The sequence below is a fragment of the Palaemon carinicauda genome, chromosome 13, assembly GCF_036898095.1.
Source record: "Palaemon carinicauda isolate YSFRI2023 chromosome 13, ASM3689809v2, whole genome shotgun sequence".
Classification (NCBI taxonomy): Eukaryota; Metazoa; Arthropoda; class Malacostraca; order Decapoda; family Palaemonidae; genus Palaemon; species Palaemon carinicauda.
In genome coordinates this window covers 41,260,899-41,278,523 of record NC_090737.1, presented here as the reverse complement: position 1 = coordinate 41,278,523, position 17,625 = coordinate 41,260,899, and the positions used below count along the sequence as shown (strand labels likewise).

Genomic DNA, 17,625 nt, shown 5'->3' with positions numbered 1-17,625 from the left:
GCAATCAGCAATCTAGCGATCGGCAATAGGAAAGCTAACGATCAGAGATCAGCAAGCTGGCAATCAGGGATTGGCGAGCTACCGATCGGCGATTGTTGAGCTAGCGATTGGCGAGGCTGGAGCTAGCAGAAAGGCAAGCTGGAGCTAGCAGAAAGGCGAGCTGGAGTAGATCGAACAGCTGGTCGGCGAACAGCCAAACGATGATCTGGAGACAGGATGTGCCCTTTGGAAGGGAAAACATCCTCAGGAGAGGCTCGCTAACAAAACCTCGAAGATGCGTCATGAACCGGGACTTGCCTCAGACTTTGCTCCACCCCCAACGTAAGAGTTAACTCAGCAACGGGGGAGCGTATTCTTAGGCAAAGAAACAGCAACAGTAATCAGTGTTGATGTGATGATGAAGATGATGTAGGGAAGCTCTCCCTCGGAAAAGAGGGCAACCCAACACATGAGGGGGATAATTCACCCTCGGAAAGGAAAGTAGTCCAACCCCTGGAGGCAGACCTCCGGGCCGCACTCTTTGCTTCCCATCAATAAGCCTTGTTCAAGTTGAAGATCTGCATCGAGCACTGCATGAGAAAACGTATCCAAAGATAGTTTCTCATAGACAGTGTGCTGATCAGGAGCTGCCACAGGCGCAGAAAGACAGGAAAGTGATGGCGCAGTGACAGCAGATTCCCAAGGCACGAACATCACTGCTTTACTACATCGGCTATCTTAGTCGAACGAAGAACAGTATCGATAACTTAGGAAAGAATAAAATAAATTATGTAACAAAAACTCCCTCGGGAGGAGCACCTAATCCGTGGATGGGAAAGGTGTCTACCGAGAGAACAGACGCAAAATAAGGACTGCTCACTCCCTCCCCCGGCAGACATCAACGGGATAAGGAGAGTGGCAGCGTAAAAACTGTAGCAAAACAAGAATTACAATTAATTCATTCAGCTAAGAATATTCACTACTCGGGAGAACCACTCAACCCTCCGGCGGGAAGGTGGTTCCCCGCGGAGATGAAGCTGAAAATTTAAATCATAAAAAATTATAATTTCACTAAATTAATAAAGACACCGTTCAGAAGCGCGGCCTAACACGCGAACGGGAAAGGTGCTCCCCCCCCCCCCCCCCGCAGAGTATACTGCCGGCCGTCCATGAAAGGTGAACGGCGATGACCTTGAGAAAGAGCAAGACCAAAGTCAAGCTCTGAGAAGGCCACATTCCCTTCTCCCAACAGATTCCACGTAGAGGGTAAGGCGACGGCAACAACTGAATGGAGGAGTATCCAAAAGATGACGATTCCCCTGCAGCAGCAGCCGAGTCACACGGATTGCTATTCGTCAAAGCGATGACCGATGTCCGAGGGGGAAAGGTTCTCCGTTCTTGAGAACCTGCCATACTGCGGTATCACACAAAAAGCAACATACACTGTAAAGAAAGCTACAACATATATATAAAAACAAGAATGTTTCCATATATACTGAAGTAGAAAAAGACAACAATTAATGGCAGTCCAAAATAGGCGAGGAGGAAAAGCGGCAATAACCGCTCACCCTCCGAGCCGAAAGTACAGTGAAGCACAGTCACAGTTGCGTGAGTGAAGGGGATAATCTGCTACTCCTCTACCCCACACTAACTAGCAGGATGGGTAGTTAACTCTCGCTAAATTTTAATAACTTGTCCTTTCAGCTTCGCCAAAAGTAATACCCCTAATAAACAGCATAGGTTTATATTCCAGTTACGTAACAATAAATTTTTCTACATACACAAACACTAGGCTACATGTATTCTAACAATTGTACCATATAAATAAGAAAAATGCTATCAACTCTATACAGTAATGTACAAATAATATAAATGTAGCTCATCAATTATCTATATCAGAGAGCACTGCATTATTCAGTTTTAGAATAGACTGGACAAGATGACATAACAACAATGAAATTGTTATTAAGCCTCGTAACAAAAATAATTCATGAAATTTGTACGTGTTTCTTTTGTCTAAATCAACTGTTTTTAACATCAATAATTCCTTTGAAAATCATCTTGTATTTATATGCAATTCTCAGTGAATTTAAAATTTTTCTGTCATTCAAAATATAATCAAGATTTGTTTAAAATGGTTCAGATTAAACTACAGTGCTAATTATTTTTATTTCATAGTACAGGTACAGTACAGGTACCTGTAGTTTAACCAAGTCATCTGAAAATGTATGGCTTACCTATGTTTTTTCTTTATGTCTGTAAAGACCATAACATCCTCAGCCGCTATTGTGCGTCTATATCGAAGCAAATGACCAGCGCAGGCATTCATGATTCCTTCATCTGCAACATGTGAAAATACGAAGCACTCTGCACGAATAAACTGTAATCCACAAGCCTTACTTACAGCCAATGCCTCTTGGTTTCCTCCAGCAAGGATCTGATAAACAAACATTTGTCTTAATAATTTTCTTGAAAATTATTTTTCAGTAAAAAAAAAAAAAATATATAAGAATTTTCAACTAGTGACAAGAGATCAGCATATACAGTAGTATACCTTAATAGGTCTATAAAACTAGGACAGATAAATAGCTATGCTAGTAACTGGAGGCTTATGATTTTCTTTCAAAATATAACACCTACACCTAAAGCTATTCAAAGATAATATACTGTATACTGTATACCAATTACATACTAATGATGTATATACCAATTACATACTACAGTACTGACAGTGTCACCTATTCTACAAAAAAAAAAAAATTTAACAGTTATTTCAAACAATTGCAATAAAAAATAATTTATTTGTATCTGCTGACTATTAATCATACATTGAAACAAATTATTGAAATAATAGTTTTCCTTTTGCATGATTCAATAAAGCAAAAAAAGTAAACTGGTATCTACAAGAATTCAGGAGGTCAACTCCGTTGATTTCCCTTTGAAAGGTTTGGTTAATGTTCTCTTTTGACTGTAGTATGCGTATAGCTGAAAGAGCATCTTGATTATTTTAGTTCAGACCACAAATCAAACCTGTATGAGTTATTAGATTTTTCACTACAGTATATGTTTAGTTTGTTTATTAAAGGGCTCAGCCGGTATGCCAATATATGGGGGTACAGGACAAAAAATGCAAAATCCTGAACAGATTCACTGAGCTTCATATGGCAATGGAGAATGCATACACGAAATATTTTGTCAAAATTCCTCTTACTTTCATAGTTATATGGTAATTAGTAAAAGTAACTCAATAAATCAAAAACATTGATACCTACAAGAAAATGTAATATTTCTTCTGATTACATTTTAATATAAAACAAATTGTTAGAAATGGCATCTGTATAGATTCCATGAGACACAAGACAGGAAGTTTCATGATTATACCCTTCAGTGCTAGCACAAACCTCAGAGAGAGTGCACGTTTGAGTTTGACCTCTGACATTCACTCTCTTTTGTCTGCTTTTCTTGGCTTTGGCAAGAAAAGACAATTTCAACATCTCGCTAACATAAGGGAGAAGAAAATCTGCTTTAATAAGAGTTCAGAAGTGGGTTATATCGGCGATATTAGTGGAGTTAGTGAAGGAGAGAGATGATGAAGGAGCAACCATCTCGCCTAAAGAAGCAAGATATTGAGCAAAGGTATCTTCATTTATGATAAGAGTATGATAAATAATATTGTTTTGGTTTATTAATATCCAAAATTCATAATAATTGTGATTTATTAATACTGTCTTTATAGAAATAAAGAAAAACTTTGAATCTCCGTACCTCAAAACTATACTTATTGACCCTCAAATTATATCTTCTTAGAGATATAGCATTGAAATTTGGTATATAACTGAGAAAGACATTATAAAACAATCAAATAGAGCCTTTTTTTTCATTTTTTTCTTACTTTTTTCCTGGTTGGTATATTTTTTTACATTAATGAAAAAATTCATATCTAGCTAAAAAATTACTTTTGGAAAAGAACCTCTCTATTCTATTAGAGGTCTACATCAGGTCTGTATAGGATAGTAATCCCAGGTCTTAATATTTATTATCAAGGGGGGAGATAGAATTTGAAAAACACTCATTTACAGGATAAATCTCCCTGGCGTTGCAAAACCGAAGGTCAGAGCGAAAAATCCTATGCAGTTTCGAGATGTCCTAAGTTACCTTATTAAGTGGCATGAATGTCAAAGTCCTGTCCTTAAAAAACGGCATTAGCCGGGCAGCCCCCTTAAAAGCCCAGTTTAAGGGGACGATTCGCCATGGTGTTTTGACATACCAACTCTCAGAAATCATAAATCGTTTTATTACTACTATGTATACATAAACATATCGTACATGCTCTCCAGAAGTTTTAGCCAATTATCTTTACAAATAACGAAGATACAGTGGTCTTTAAATGATGACGTCATCCTTACTGCGTCGTCTGCATGACTGAGTTTGATAGAATCGTCTTTGTGTGTTTATTTTTGCATATATAAAGAGATTTTTTCACTTATGTTTTGAAATCTCATACGCCTGGCAGAAATGGAAGGCATTGATAAAGGGTAGGTGAACGATCTACATCCTGGGAACACAGCAGCCAGATATTCAAAAGACGTAAAGAAGTTATAATGCACATGTTAGTTTACTTGCAGTTCGTATGTACATAGTGCCTTCACAACGTCCTCGGGAAATTTATAGCAAGGCCAATGTTACCTAAGGTCACAGAAAGAACAAACAGTCAATTATTTTTTTCAAATAATGGAGATATAGCGGTCTTTAAATGATGACGTCACCTTACTGGGTCATCTGCATGACTGAGTTTGAGAGAATCATCTTTTTTGTTTATTTTTGCATCTCTCTCTCTCTCTCTCTCTCTCTCTCTCTCTCTCTCTCTCTCTCTCTCTCTCTCTCATTATTTTAAATTGCCATTTATACAAATACTATAAAACCAATGTTCAACTCTCTCTTAGAATCAAATGATGGTTGATATCTCTCTCTCTCTCTCTCTCTCTCTCTCTCTCTCTCTCTCTCTCTCTCTCTCTCTCTCTCTCTCTCTCTCTCTCTCTCTCTCTCTTTCGATTTGATCTGCCATCTCTATCAACCAAATGCTATCACTCCAAAGTTAAATTCTCTCAGTATAAAATGATTCATGATTTCTCTCTCTCTCTCTCTCTCTCTCTCTCTCTCTCTCTCTCTCTCTCTCTCTCTCTCTCTCTCTCTCTCTCTCTCTTATGGTTTGAAATCTCGTACTTCTGGCAGAAATGGAACACATTGGTAATCTACGTTCTACAAGAATATCAGCTAGAGTTTCCAAAGACGTATAGAAGTTATAATGCATGTGTTTATTTACTTGCGGTTCGTATGTACATTGTGTTTTCCCAACGTCCTCGGGAACTTTATAGCAAGGATAATGTTACCTAAGTTCATAGAAAGAACTTAAAGTAAGCAGAGAACAAGAAAACAGAACCAAGAAGAGAGGGAAACATGAAAAGAGTACAAAGCTGATACATGCTAACTTAAACACTGGCAACAATGAGAGATCACTGGCAACTTATGACATACCTACGCCAAGTTATAGTGAACTTAGGGTTTAAATATGACAAATTCGTAGATAATTTGTATTTTTCCTAACTATACAAACCTTAGCTATTTAATAGGGGTATTACTTTCGGCGTAGCTGAAATGACGAGCCATTAAAATTTAGCGAGGGTTAACTACCCATACCCCTAGTTGGTGGGAGTAGGGGAGGGTAGCTTGATACCGACCCCCCTCACACACCTGTGATTGAGCTCACTTTGCTTGGAGGTAGGACTTCAAGGGGGATAGGGCTGGCGGGTAAGTTTGTTTAAGTAGCTAAGGTTTGTATAGTTAGGAAAAATACAAATTATCTACGAATTTGTCATTTGTTCCGTAACTGCAATACAAACCGCGCTATTTGATATGGGTGACACCCATTATGTAGGGTGGACGTCCCTGCCAATCTGGCTTTTGGCTTTACCCGGGGGCTCCTTATCTGAGTATGTCAGTACTCAAAAATAAGGAGTCCCTGCACCTCGCTAAAACCTTGCTACACAAGGTCCGCGGCCTACACAAGCTGTGTGTTAAGGTATATAGAAGTGTGACTGTCCAGATAAAGTTATTCCAAGTTCTTTAGAAGGAAAAACTGTGTAACTAGGACTTTCCCAATACCACTTCGCCAAGGTATGGGGACACAACAGTATTAGTCTTAATACTAGGTACACAAGGGAGCATGGTTTACCTGCAGTGGTTTGAGGTCAGCTGTACAGAGAACCCAGGATGCTGCTTTCCCCAAGAGAGAGGAGGATAAAGAAACGAATAAGGGCCAGTCAAACCATTTCATTCACGCACACTAAAACCGGGTAACAATGCCCTCAACCTTCTGCTACTTGTCCAATAAGGAGCTTGAGGTTTTAAACCAGCTGTTGTGCAGCCACCACAGGACTGATAGAGAACGTATCGAGTCTCCTGTGATTCACGTCTTGCAGGTAGTGGGATGTGAAAGTGGTCTGACGATTCCACACCCCAGCTTGAAGAACCTGTGTCACTGAGAAGTTTCTCTTGAATGCCAGGGACGTAGCTACGACCCTGACATCATGAGCTCTGGGGCGACGTGAAGGACGAGGGTCTGGATTTAATGCATGGTCTATGAACTTGCTAATCCATGCTGAGATGGAGTTCTTGGTGACCCTCTTCTTGGTCCTTCCTGTGCTGATGAATAGTGCAGGCACACGGGGACGAGCTGCGGCTGTTCTTCTAAGATACAGCCTCAAACACCTCACTGGGCATAGTAAGAGATGGTCTGGGTCATCTGTTACAGAACAGAGACTAGAAATCCAGGAGTCGAATCGTGGATCCACTACTCCCGGGATCTGAGTCTTAGCAATAAACTCAGGGACGAAGCTGAAAGTTACCTCTCTCCTTGAATGGGCGATGTCATATGAAAGACCATGAAGTTCACTGACTCGTTTGGCCGAAGCCAAAGCTAGCAGGAACACCGTCTTCCAAGTCAGGTGGTTGGCATATGGTTGTTTGAGTAGATTGTGTCGTGGCGGGAGTTCTCTTGGGGGCTCCGTTAGGAGTTGCAGAAGGTACGGAAACCATTCTGCGTGATGCCATAGCGGAGCTATGAGGGTCATTGAAAGGTTGACCGATGTTCTGGCTTTGTTGAGTACCCTCCTCAATAAACAGAATGGGGGAAAGGCGTAAACGTCGATGTTGTCCCACCGTTGTTGGAATGCATCTTGTCAGAGAGCCTTGGGATCTGGGACTGGGGAACAATACAGCGGGAGCCTGAAGTTCAGGGCCGTTGCGAAGAGGTCCACAGTCGGAGAACCCCACATAGTCAGGACTTTGTTGGCTACTAGCTGATCCAAAGACCACTCGGTACTCACTATCTGAGATGCTCTGCTCAGGTTGTCCGCGAGCACATTCCTTTTGCCCGGAATAAAGTGTGCCGATAGTGGTATCGAGTGGATTTCGGCCCATCTCAGTATCTCTACTGCTGGATGGGATAGATGCTGCGAAAAAGTACCTCCTTGCTTGTTGATGTAAGCCACTACTGTGGTGTTGTCACTCATCACCACCACTGAGTGGCCCGCCAGGAACTGTTAGAACTGTTGAAGGGCCAGAAGGACGGCCTTCATCTCTATGAGAATTATGTGGAGGTACTCTTCTGACTCTGACCACAGGCCTGAGGTCATGTGGTGCAGCAAGTGGGGGCCCCACCCTTTTTTGAAGCGTCTGAGAACAGCATTAAATCCGGGGGGAGGACGAGAAGATCCACTCCCTTTCGTAAGTCCTCATCTGCAACCCACCACTTGAGGTCTGTCAGTTCCACTGATCCCATGGGGATCCGGATGTCCGGGGAATCGCCAGTCTGATTCCACCGGGACTTGAGTTGCCACTGGAAGGATCTCATCCTGAGGCAACCATTGGGAACTATACAGGCCAGCGATGAAAGGTGGCCAAGGAGACGTAACCACATTTGGGCTGGAAGTTCTTCTCGTCTGAGAAAAGGTCTTGCAACCTTTCTCAGCCTTGTTATCCTGTCGTCTGATGGGAAGGCTTTGTGGAGATTGGTGTCTATAATCATGCCTAGGTATACCAGTCTCTGTGTAGGAAGCAGGGATGACTTCTCGAGATTTACCATGATCCCCAGATCTTGGCAAAGTCTCAGAAGTTTGTCTCAGTGTTGAAGAAGGGTTGACACCGAGTCTGCTAGGATTAGCCAGTCGTCCAGATAACGGAAAAGACAGATGCCAATCCTGTGTGTACAAGATGACACTAGGGTAAACGCTCTTGTGAAAACTTGAGGTGCTGTGGAAAGACCGAAACACAGCACCTTGAACTGGTACTTTCTGTTATCTAGACTGAATCTTAAGTACTTTCTTGCAGACGGATGGACTTTGATCTGGAAGTACGCGTCCTTTAGGTCCAGTGCAAACATGAAGTCCTGAGGTTTACCGCTAGTCTGACCGTGTCTGCCGTCTCTATGCTGAACAGAGTTTGTTTGACAAACTTGTTCAGGGCTGAGAGATCGATGACTGGTCTCCAGTCTCCAAACGTCTTTCTTACAAGAAAGACTCAACTGAAGAATCCTGGGGACCCGAAAAGGACCTCTTTGAGAGCGCCCTTCTTCAACAGGGTCTGGACTTTGGCCCGAAGGGCCTGCCCCCTTGCCGATCCCATTGCAAAGGAGTCTATTGACACTGGATTCCTGGTCAGGGGAGGGAGAGATGTTTTGAATGGGACACGATATCCTAAACGAATCACGGAGATTGTCCAGGAATTGGCCCCGAGTTGCTTCCACCTGTCTGAGCACCTTTGTAGGGACCCCCCCCCCCACTGGTAAAAAACAAGGGAAGTGCCTATTCTAGCGTTTGCGGCCTCGGCCGCTCCCTCTAGAATTCTTTCCTTCCCTGGAGGACTTTTTGCCTTTCCTGTCCTTGACAGGAAAGGGCTTATTAGACACTGTTGTCTTCGCTGCTTGTTGGACGGGACTGCTGAGGTGCTGGAGGTTTATAGGGCTTGGATGTCAAAGCCCTATGGAGGAGGGAGTCCCGATGAGACTTCCTCCACCTCTCAGCACCAAGTTCCACGTCCTTAGGCTCAAACAGACACTGCATCTCGATGTTTCAAGATGGTGTTTGCCCACAAGTTTGAAACTTGGTGGGCAAGAAACTCGATCGTGCGAGTGTCTGAGAGGAGAAAGGTCTCCATTGCCTTCCTGGTACGCTCCTTGGAGAAATCCTTGGATCGTACCAGGATTCCCAAGGTCCCTAACCAGATGTCCAGCCACAAAGTAGCTTGCATCGCAAACTTAGGGACCTTTTCCTGGTTAAGGACTTCGGCCGCTGAGAACGAGACCTGCAGGCTGGAGAGTCTCTCAAGAGGGACTCCCCTGGTTAGCTCTTCTAGAGAGTGGTGAAGTGGAAGAGCTGAACTGGGCTCCTCAAGGATCTTAAAGTACCTCCTCTACTGTACACGAGGTGGTGGGAGGAGCTTGTTCGTAGAGCCGGCACGGTTGGAGGAGGCACACTCGGAGAGCTGTTGGGCGATCTTGTCCCTGGTACTCTTCAACCCCTGAGACCAGGGCAGGGCTGCACTGGTCTTTGAGGGTTTCTGAGTGCCAAAGATGCGATCTAAGACCATGTCCTTGCCCTCTCGAGGAGGTATCTCTGGGTCGGAAAACCCGTTGAGAACCCTCATTAGAATTAGAACCTATCAGAATGCATGTTCTGACTCTTGTTCCTCTCCTCCTGATGTTGGACTCGCAGCGAAGTCTCCTTCTGTCTCCAAGAGCTCTTCTTGGGGTGAGTCACAGACATTCTTCGGTGGCTGGCTATCTCCGTTCTAGTAGTCCTGGTGGAGGATTTTGGCAGAGTTTTGGAGTCTTTGGACTCCTTCCGCGGAAGGAGGTAAGACTCTAACATCGAGGGCCTGAGTGATGTGTCCCTCCTGATCTGTGACTGAGGGGAACTCTCCGCATGAAGGGAGGTTTCCTCCAATGGTGGGATGGAGGAGTGCCTCTCCTCACGTGATTCCCCTGATGAATGATGGTCTTCATCAGACAGGAAGGGAGAGTATCCCTGGGGAGATATTGGAGGGACTAGCCTTGATGGTCTGCACGGAGTCAGCTTCACCCTCGGGGAAGTGACCGCATCAGAAACTCCTCTTTTCCTCTTCAAAGGGGTAGAGGAAGCCATGGTACCGTGTCGTGAGTCCAGAGCCATAGGCTGCTCTGACCAACAGCCGGACAGGACAGGCTTGAATGCCTGTGTTACAGCTCTGACTAGGGCACTGAACCAAGGCTGCTGACTGACTGACGCACTGTCAGACAGCTTCCCTGAAGGGAAAGGGACTGAAGGTTCCCTACGAGGAGTCACCGTTATAGGTGGGTTCGCCTTGAACCCCTCTGCTGGTGCCTGTTTCCTTTCTCCCACAGGGCACACTGGAATGCGTTTGCAGGGAGGGGAATGGGGTGATGGTGACCTTGCCGGGTGTAGTTCCTGCACCCGTGCCTGTTTGTGCAAACGGGCGCGCAGGAGAGTATTGGCGTGCGTGCGCAGTTGAAAATTGGCACACAGGCAAGTGGTGGCGTGTGCGCATGTCTTGGTGCGTGCGCGGGGGAGAGACCTGGCATGTTGGATGCACCCGCGTAGGTGTGTGATGGCACGTGCGCGCAGGAGAATGATGGCGCGTCGGTGAGTGTTGGCGCACAGGAATTCGTTAATGCGCAGGTGAGCACTGGCGCACGGGTGCGCGTTGGTGCGCAGGAGAGGAATGGCGCGCAGGTTGGCACGCAGGAGATAATTGGCGTGCAGGAGAGCGCTAGCGCGCAGGTGAGTGTTAGCGCGCAAGAGAGAGTTGGCGCGCAGGTGAGTGTTGGCGCGCAGGAGAGCGGTGGCACGTAGTCGTAGGGTGCACAGAAGATTGCTGACACGCAGGAGATCGTGGGTGCGCAGAAGAGCGCAAGCACGCAGTAGTGAGCTGGCGCGTGGGCAACCCTAGGAGTGTGAGCGCTGGGTGCGCAGGCGAACGTGGGTGCATGGGCACACTGCGCGGAGGAGAGCGCTGACACAGGAGAGCGTTGGCGTGCAGGCACATGATGTTGCTGCCGTCTATGAGGGCGAGCAGGTGAAGGGGCGCGCCGAAGCGCTGTAGAGGGCTGACGAGCTGCTGGTGAGCGGTGAGGTCCTGTAGGTTGGCGAGCTGCAGGGTGATGGGGAGCAGCTGCGCACTTTGGTAGAGCCTCAAGAGGCTTTACCGGTGACAGGAACGGTGATGGAAGGTCGGCAGGTCTGAAGGGTGGATGGTCAGGAACAAGGATGTGCCCTATGTAAGGGCGAGCATCCACTGATGGGGTTCGAGAACAATCCGCAAAAAGGTCCAGGACCGAAGTCACAAGATTACTAGCAGGAGCAGTGACGGTCAATGGTTGAGGGTCCGATGACTGCTAGGGGACGGCTGCGACGATGAAGCAGACGAACCAAATAGGCCCCTCTTCACCGATGGTGAAGGGAGACCTCTAAGGCGAAGTGGAGGGCGAGCTTTCCGATGAAGGTGCTCTCTGGGGGGCGTTGGATAAGCAAGCTGACCGTGCGCCACAGCAGTCCTCCTAAGAGGAGTCTCTATGAGAGAACTCCCCCGAGGGGGAGAAACACTCGCAGGAGAGACAGACGGACTTAGTTTCCCCATCGAAGGATGTTCAAGAACAGGGGAAACTAAGTCGGCAGCAACCGCTAGAGAGTCTGGAGGGGCAGAGGAGTCAGATGACATTAAGTGTTACACCTCTGACGCTACAACGTCGACGAGGGCCAGAGTATCTACCTCTGACGGTGACGATGAATGCTGAACAGAAGTACCCATTCGGATGAACTGTAGCAAAGCTTCCTTGGAGTGCGGACCCGTGAGCCCCAAGGAAGACCAAATCTAAAACAAAGGGGTTAGTGACAAGGCCTCACCCGGAAGGAGAGGTGAGGCCGCTTTGCTAGGGAAAGCAACACCATCTCTCGAGGACCGGGGTTGGCCGACATTAACTTGGTCTACGCTAATACTCGACGGTCTCTCGTAAGAGGCCAAACGAGTAGGAGCTTCGGAGGAGGATCAGGAGATGGAAGAAGGGGCCTTGGGTTTACCTCCCTTCGAAGGAACCTTCGAAGGAGAAATATCCTGCTTGGACTTCTTCTTCTGCCGTCACTCAAACCTCTCCCCCTGAGAGGAAGACCCCTCCCTACATTCATTACAATTATTTACATTATCACACCGTTGACCTCTGCATATAGGAAAAAGGGTGTGAGGATCTGTCTCCACCGCCGACATACACGTTCCACAAGGGCGGCTGGAGAGTTCAGGCCAGGTGCACATGGTCGCAGAAGTCAACTTCAGAAACATGCACTAAGAGAAAAGAAAAATCAAAAGTTATTAATGGCTGCCAATATACTGCGAGGATGAAGAGTGTCAACGTCCGTTCACCATCCGAGCTGAAAGCAAAGTGAGCTCAATCACAGGTGTGTGAGGGGGGCCGGTAGCAAGCTACCCTCCCTTAACCCCCCTAACTAGCGGTATGGGTAGTTAACCCTAGCTAAATCTTAATGGCTCGTCATTTCAGCTACGCCGAAAGTAATACCCCTATTAAATAGCATGGTTTGTATTCCAGTTACGGAACAAACCTCCTTTAGGGTGCGTTTATGTAGGAATAAACAATAAAAGTTATCATAATACTGTTATCTTGATTTCTTTAAGAAAAGAAGCGAAAATCTGTCGCAAATCTTTGGGAGCTCATAACTCAAAAACATACTTATTCACATTAGGTACATTTTTCTCACTTATTTATTGTTCGATATTAGAGAGAAAGATATCATTGAAAAGAGAAATAAAAATCCCACAATTTGTGAAAGGGACTTTTGATTTTCTTTTTACTTTCTTTTTCACGATTATTTTGCGTCTAGACGAGGAAATGAAATAAAAATTCATCAAAGAAAAACAAAAAGGAAAATTAAAATTCCGTCTCAGAGAGTTGTTTGGTTTATGAAGTAGTTTTTATGGTATAAGATTCAATACAATTGGTGTCATATTAGTGAGAAAAAATGTACCAAATTTTATTTTTAAATCATGATTTTTGCTAATAAATCAAAGAGTTTTTGATCAAATGACAAGAAATTTTTATATGATGAAGGTATTATATATGTCTAAAACACATAGAAATGGTGTATTTTGGATCATTAGAAAATAAAATGGCGGACATGGCGGACGGTCCCCGTTTTTCAAGGACAGGACTTTGACATTCATACTTCTTAATGTAGTGACTTAGCACATCTCCAAAGCATAAGATTTTTTACTCTCACCTTCGGTTTTCCGACGCCAGGGCGATTTATCCTGAAAATGAGTGTTTTTCAAATTGTATCTCCTCTCTTGATAATTAATAATAAGACCTGGATTTACTACCCTATATAGACCCAATGTACACCTCCAATCAAATGAAGCTTTTTTTTCTAAAAGTAATTTTTTTACTATGTATGAATTTTTTCATTATGGTAAAAAAATAAACTCTAAAAATCAGGAAAAAATTTAAGAAAAAAATATGAAACAAAAATTGGAAAAAAGGGCAACAATTGGTTGTTTTATTATGTCTTTATAAGTTACAGACCAGATTTCAATGCAATGTCTTAAAAATTAAGGGAGAAGATAGAATTTGAAGGTCAATAAGTATAGTTTTGAGATACGGCGTTCAAAGGTTTTACTTTGTATTTTTACAAAGACAATATTAATAAATAATGATTATTATGAATATTATATTCCTTTTTGGGTATTAATAAACCACAACAAAGTTATTTATCATAATTCAAACATAAATGAAGATCCCTTTGCTCAATATCTTGCTTCTTTAGGCGAGACGGTCGCTCCTCCATCATCTCTCTCCTTCACTAACTCCGCTAGTTTCGCACATATTACCAACTTCTGAACTCTTATTAGAACAAATTTTCTTCTTCCTTATGTTAGCCAGATGTTGGAATTGTCTTTTCCTCTTTGGCATGATAAAATTCTTGTTGAGACCGAGAAAAACAGACATGAAAACGAGTGGTCATAGGTCAAACTCAAACGTGTACTCTCTATGAGGTTTGTGCTACGACTGAAGGCTGAAGGGTGTAATTACCGGGTAATACATCGTCTTGTGACTCATGGAATCTATTCTGATGCCATTGCTCACAATTTTTTCTATATTAAACTGTAATGATTATCAAAATTTACGATAACAGTAGAAATACTGCATTTTCTTGTAGGGAACAATGTTTTTGGTTTATTGAGTTACTTTTACTAATTACCCTGTAACTTTGAAATTTAGAGGAATTTTGACAAAATATTTTGTATGAGCGTTTTCCATTACCATACGAAGCTCAGCGAATTTTTTCACGATTTTGTGTTTTTCGTCCTATACCCCTATTTTTTGGGCTCGGCCATGTCGTCCTGATGAAAGGTTCCTTTACGTAGCTTTCTAAGGGATATTTGCTACAGTGATACTCCCAAAGAATTAACTGAAGATTTCCAGAATTCTAAGCCCTGCGCGATTTATCCATAAAATAATTTTAAGGATATCGCATAATATCAGGGGACATATTTTTAGATACGACAAATGGCAATCTTCACCCCGAATAGATTTAATTCTTTGAGGGGGAAGAGTGGCGAACGAAAGGGGAGCCATTATCTAGGTACCCGGTGGACCTCCTATCCGCACTACTACAGGCCGCCATTCCTTTCTCTGTAGCATTTAAGCTAAGTGCGCTCCCAACCTTTTCCCGGTGTTTGTTACAGATTACAGGAACATTAATAATGCAATCTCCAGCATCTTCATCCTCTGGAAAGTTGAGTATTTATTCTTTCCTGTGTATAATTCTAGGCTCCCTTCTCACAGTTAAATTCATATAATTTAAGCGTGTTTGGTTGAGCGTAGCCACGAAACAGAGGCGCCATTTTACGACCAGTCGCAAAATATTATTGCATTTTATTTAGTCAGTAGAGGGACATTCCCGGTATTTAGCTATAAATTTTAGCTAGTTAGGAAAATTATACTAGTGAAGATTGTGCATACAATATTATTATATTCCTCTTCCTAAATGTAACCTTACTTTTTGTATACGCTGGGGGCCCCGGCGGTACCAACCATGGCCGCGGTCCCCACCGGAGTTAGTCTAGCCTAGCTCGTATATGTCTACGTTAGTAAAGTAATTCCTCATGTTTAACCTCGCCCTATTGTTCCTTATTAATTTGGATGGGGACATAAATCCCCTAGAATTTATGGATAAGGTTCGATATACAGTATAATGGATTTTGAGCAAAGCGAAAAATCTATTTTTGGGTGAGATAGCCATGTCGTCCTGATGGGAGGTTCCTTTAGGTAGCCTATCTAAGGGATATTTGCTACAGTGATACTCCCAGAGAAATAAACCGAAGGTTTCCAGAATTCTAACTCCTGGCGCGATTCATCCATAATATAACTTTAAGGATGTCGCATAATATCAGGGGACGTATTTTTTAGATACGACACATAACAATCTTCACCCTGAATAGATTTAACTCTTTGAGGAGGAAGAGTGGCGAACGAAAGGGGAGCTATTATCTAGGTACCCGGTGGACCTCCTCTTCGTACTACCACCGGCCACCATTCCCTTGTTGCATTTAAGCAGGAAAAAACGCAGATAGAGTAATTTCGGGTGGAGTCATCAAGAAAGAAGGGTGGGTCCATCAGGACGACATGGCTATCTCACCCAAAAATAGATTTTTCGCTTAGTTCAAAATCCGTTTTTTGGGCTTGGCCATGTCGTCTTGATTGAAGCTTACCAGAGAATCAACTTTAAAGTACTATATCTGTGGGTTTGTGTAAGTGCCTTTACTTTGAATGGGTTCCTTATTGGGTCTGCTAGACCTGTATATGACATCACCTTTATCTGTCATATCCACTAAGCTTGGAACTAGCTTAGGGCTTCCTGCCCCTTGCAGGGAAAGGATTCAAAGATTGTATATCTGTAAGAACCAAAGGGAAACTTTCTAGAGGTTGCCTTTTTATGCTTTGGACATCTGAATATTTTCAAGTTTCTATTTATAGGAATAAAGTAAAACTCTGATTGCTTTTATTTTTATCAACTGAGGATAAAATAAGACGCAGCTACATTTCTATATCTTATTTTTAAAATTAAATATGAAATGTAGAAGTAACAAAGTAGAAATCTGACCTTGCATATATAAACATCAGGGTTATATATATTTCTGACCTGTAAGGGAAGAATATATATATATGAATTCATTATTGTAATAATGCCACTCAATGTAAATGTGAGACCAAATCTGTCTAGTTTCACTCAGATGTTAGATATGCGTCAACACTGTGTACAATTGTTCACACAGCACTAGTGTTATTGATCAGATTCTGCACCTGTATAGAACAGTCTATTAATCACCGTAATGATTTGCACTAGAAGGTATTATTACCTATTCACCCGATGCACTGTTGAGTCCCAAAACAGTCCACTGTTCATCGCAGCACTAGACGACGAGTTTTATAACACTACCCGCCGCCACCACAAAGTATTTTATTTCATGTACTTGCTTCGCATAATGTTTATAGAAGACTCTGGATGACTTCCAACCCATATGTGAGCAGGGCCTGTCAAAATCCATGTGTTGAAATAAATTCAACGAAGAAGCAACTTTTCTTGGATCGTGACCTGCGGGTGTGCTGTCAGAATCTGCTCTGCGAATAAAGTAGGTGAGTTTCGCTCTCAGTTGTCTTAGGGATAGACTTGATCCTGAGGTTTTGCCTCGGAAGAGCTGTCCCTCCTAGAAGTCTGAAGTTCTTCGAAGATAGACCTTAAGACACTCTACTGGGTATTGAGAGACATCTTCCTTCAGTGGGCAGATTCTCCAAGGACCCCACCTCTTGGTGGGTAGCTCGTTCTTGGCAAGAAAGGCAGGATCAGGAAAAAGGTTCAGTTCTCCTGTGTCTAGGAACTGAATATGGCCTTCGTTTCTGGATAAGGCCACTATTTCACAAACTCTAGCCCCTGAGACTATTGCAAACAGAAGGATGACTTTCTGTGTTAGATCCCTTAGAGTACAATCCTCATTGTTCAGGTTCGAAGCATAGTGCAAGACTTTGTCCAACGACCATATGATGGGCTTTAGGGTTGTCGGCTTGAGTCTAGCGCATGCTTTTGGTATCTTATTGAAGATTTCACTTGTGAGATCCACCTCAAAGGCGTACAGTAGACATCTAGTCAGGGCCAACTTACATGCAGTTATCGTAGTGGAAGCCAGGCCTTGTTCATGTAGGTAGATGAAGAAAGAGAGACAGAAATCTATGGATATTTCTGTTGATTTCCTTGTTTTCACAAAGGACACCCATTTCTTCCAAGATGATTCATATTGTCTCCTAGTTGAACTTGACTTGTACTCTTCAATGAAGTCAACTTAGTCCTTTGAGATCCCAAACCTTTTGTTCGCTGCTAGGGTGAGAGAATCATGAGATGTAGGTTGTTGGTTCTCGAGGATCAAGCGTAAACAGTCAACTTCTGAACCAGTTGAGATAAAACTGGGTTCAGCTGAGGAAACAGCCTTAGTTTCAATTCTAGAACTAGAGGGAACCAATTGCTTTTGGGC

At 43.4% G+C, this 17,625-nt stretch overlaps 1 protein-coding gene across 2 annotated transcripts in view; it reads right to left on the bottom strand.

Moving 5' to 3' along the window:
• Positions 1-17,625, bottom strand: part of LOC137652297 (uncharacterized protein F13E9.13, mitochondrial) — a 187,439-nt gene that overhangs the window by 56,262 nt on the left and 113,552 nt on the right. For both annotated transcript variants that reach the window (XM_068385609.1, XM_068385610.1), the window contains exon 5: positions 2,217-2,416. In XM_068385609.1, coding sequence (XP_068241710.1) covers positions 2,217-2,416 — 200 coding nt within the window. The remainder of the gene's footprint in view (positions 1-2,216; positions 2,417-17,625) is intronic.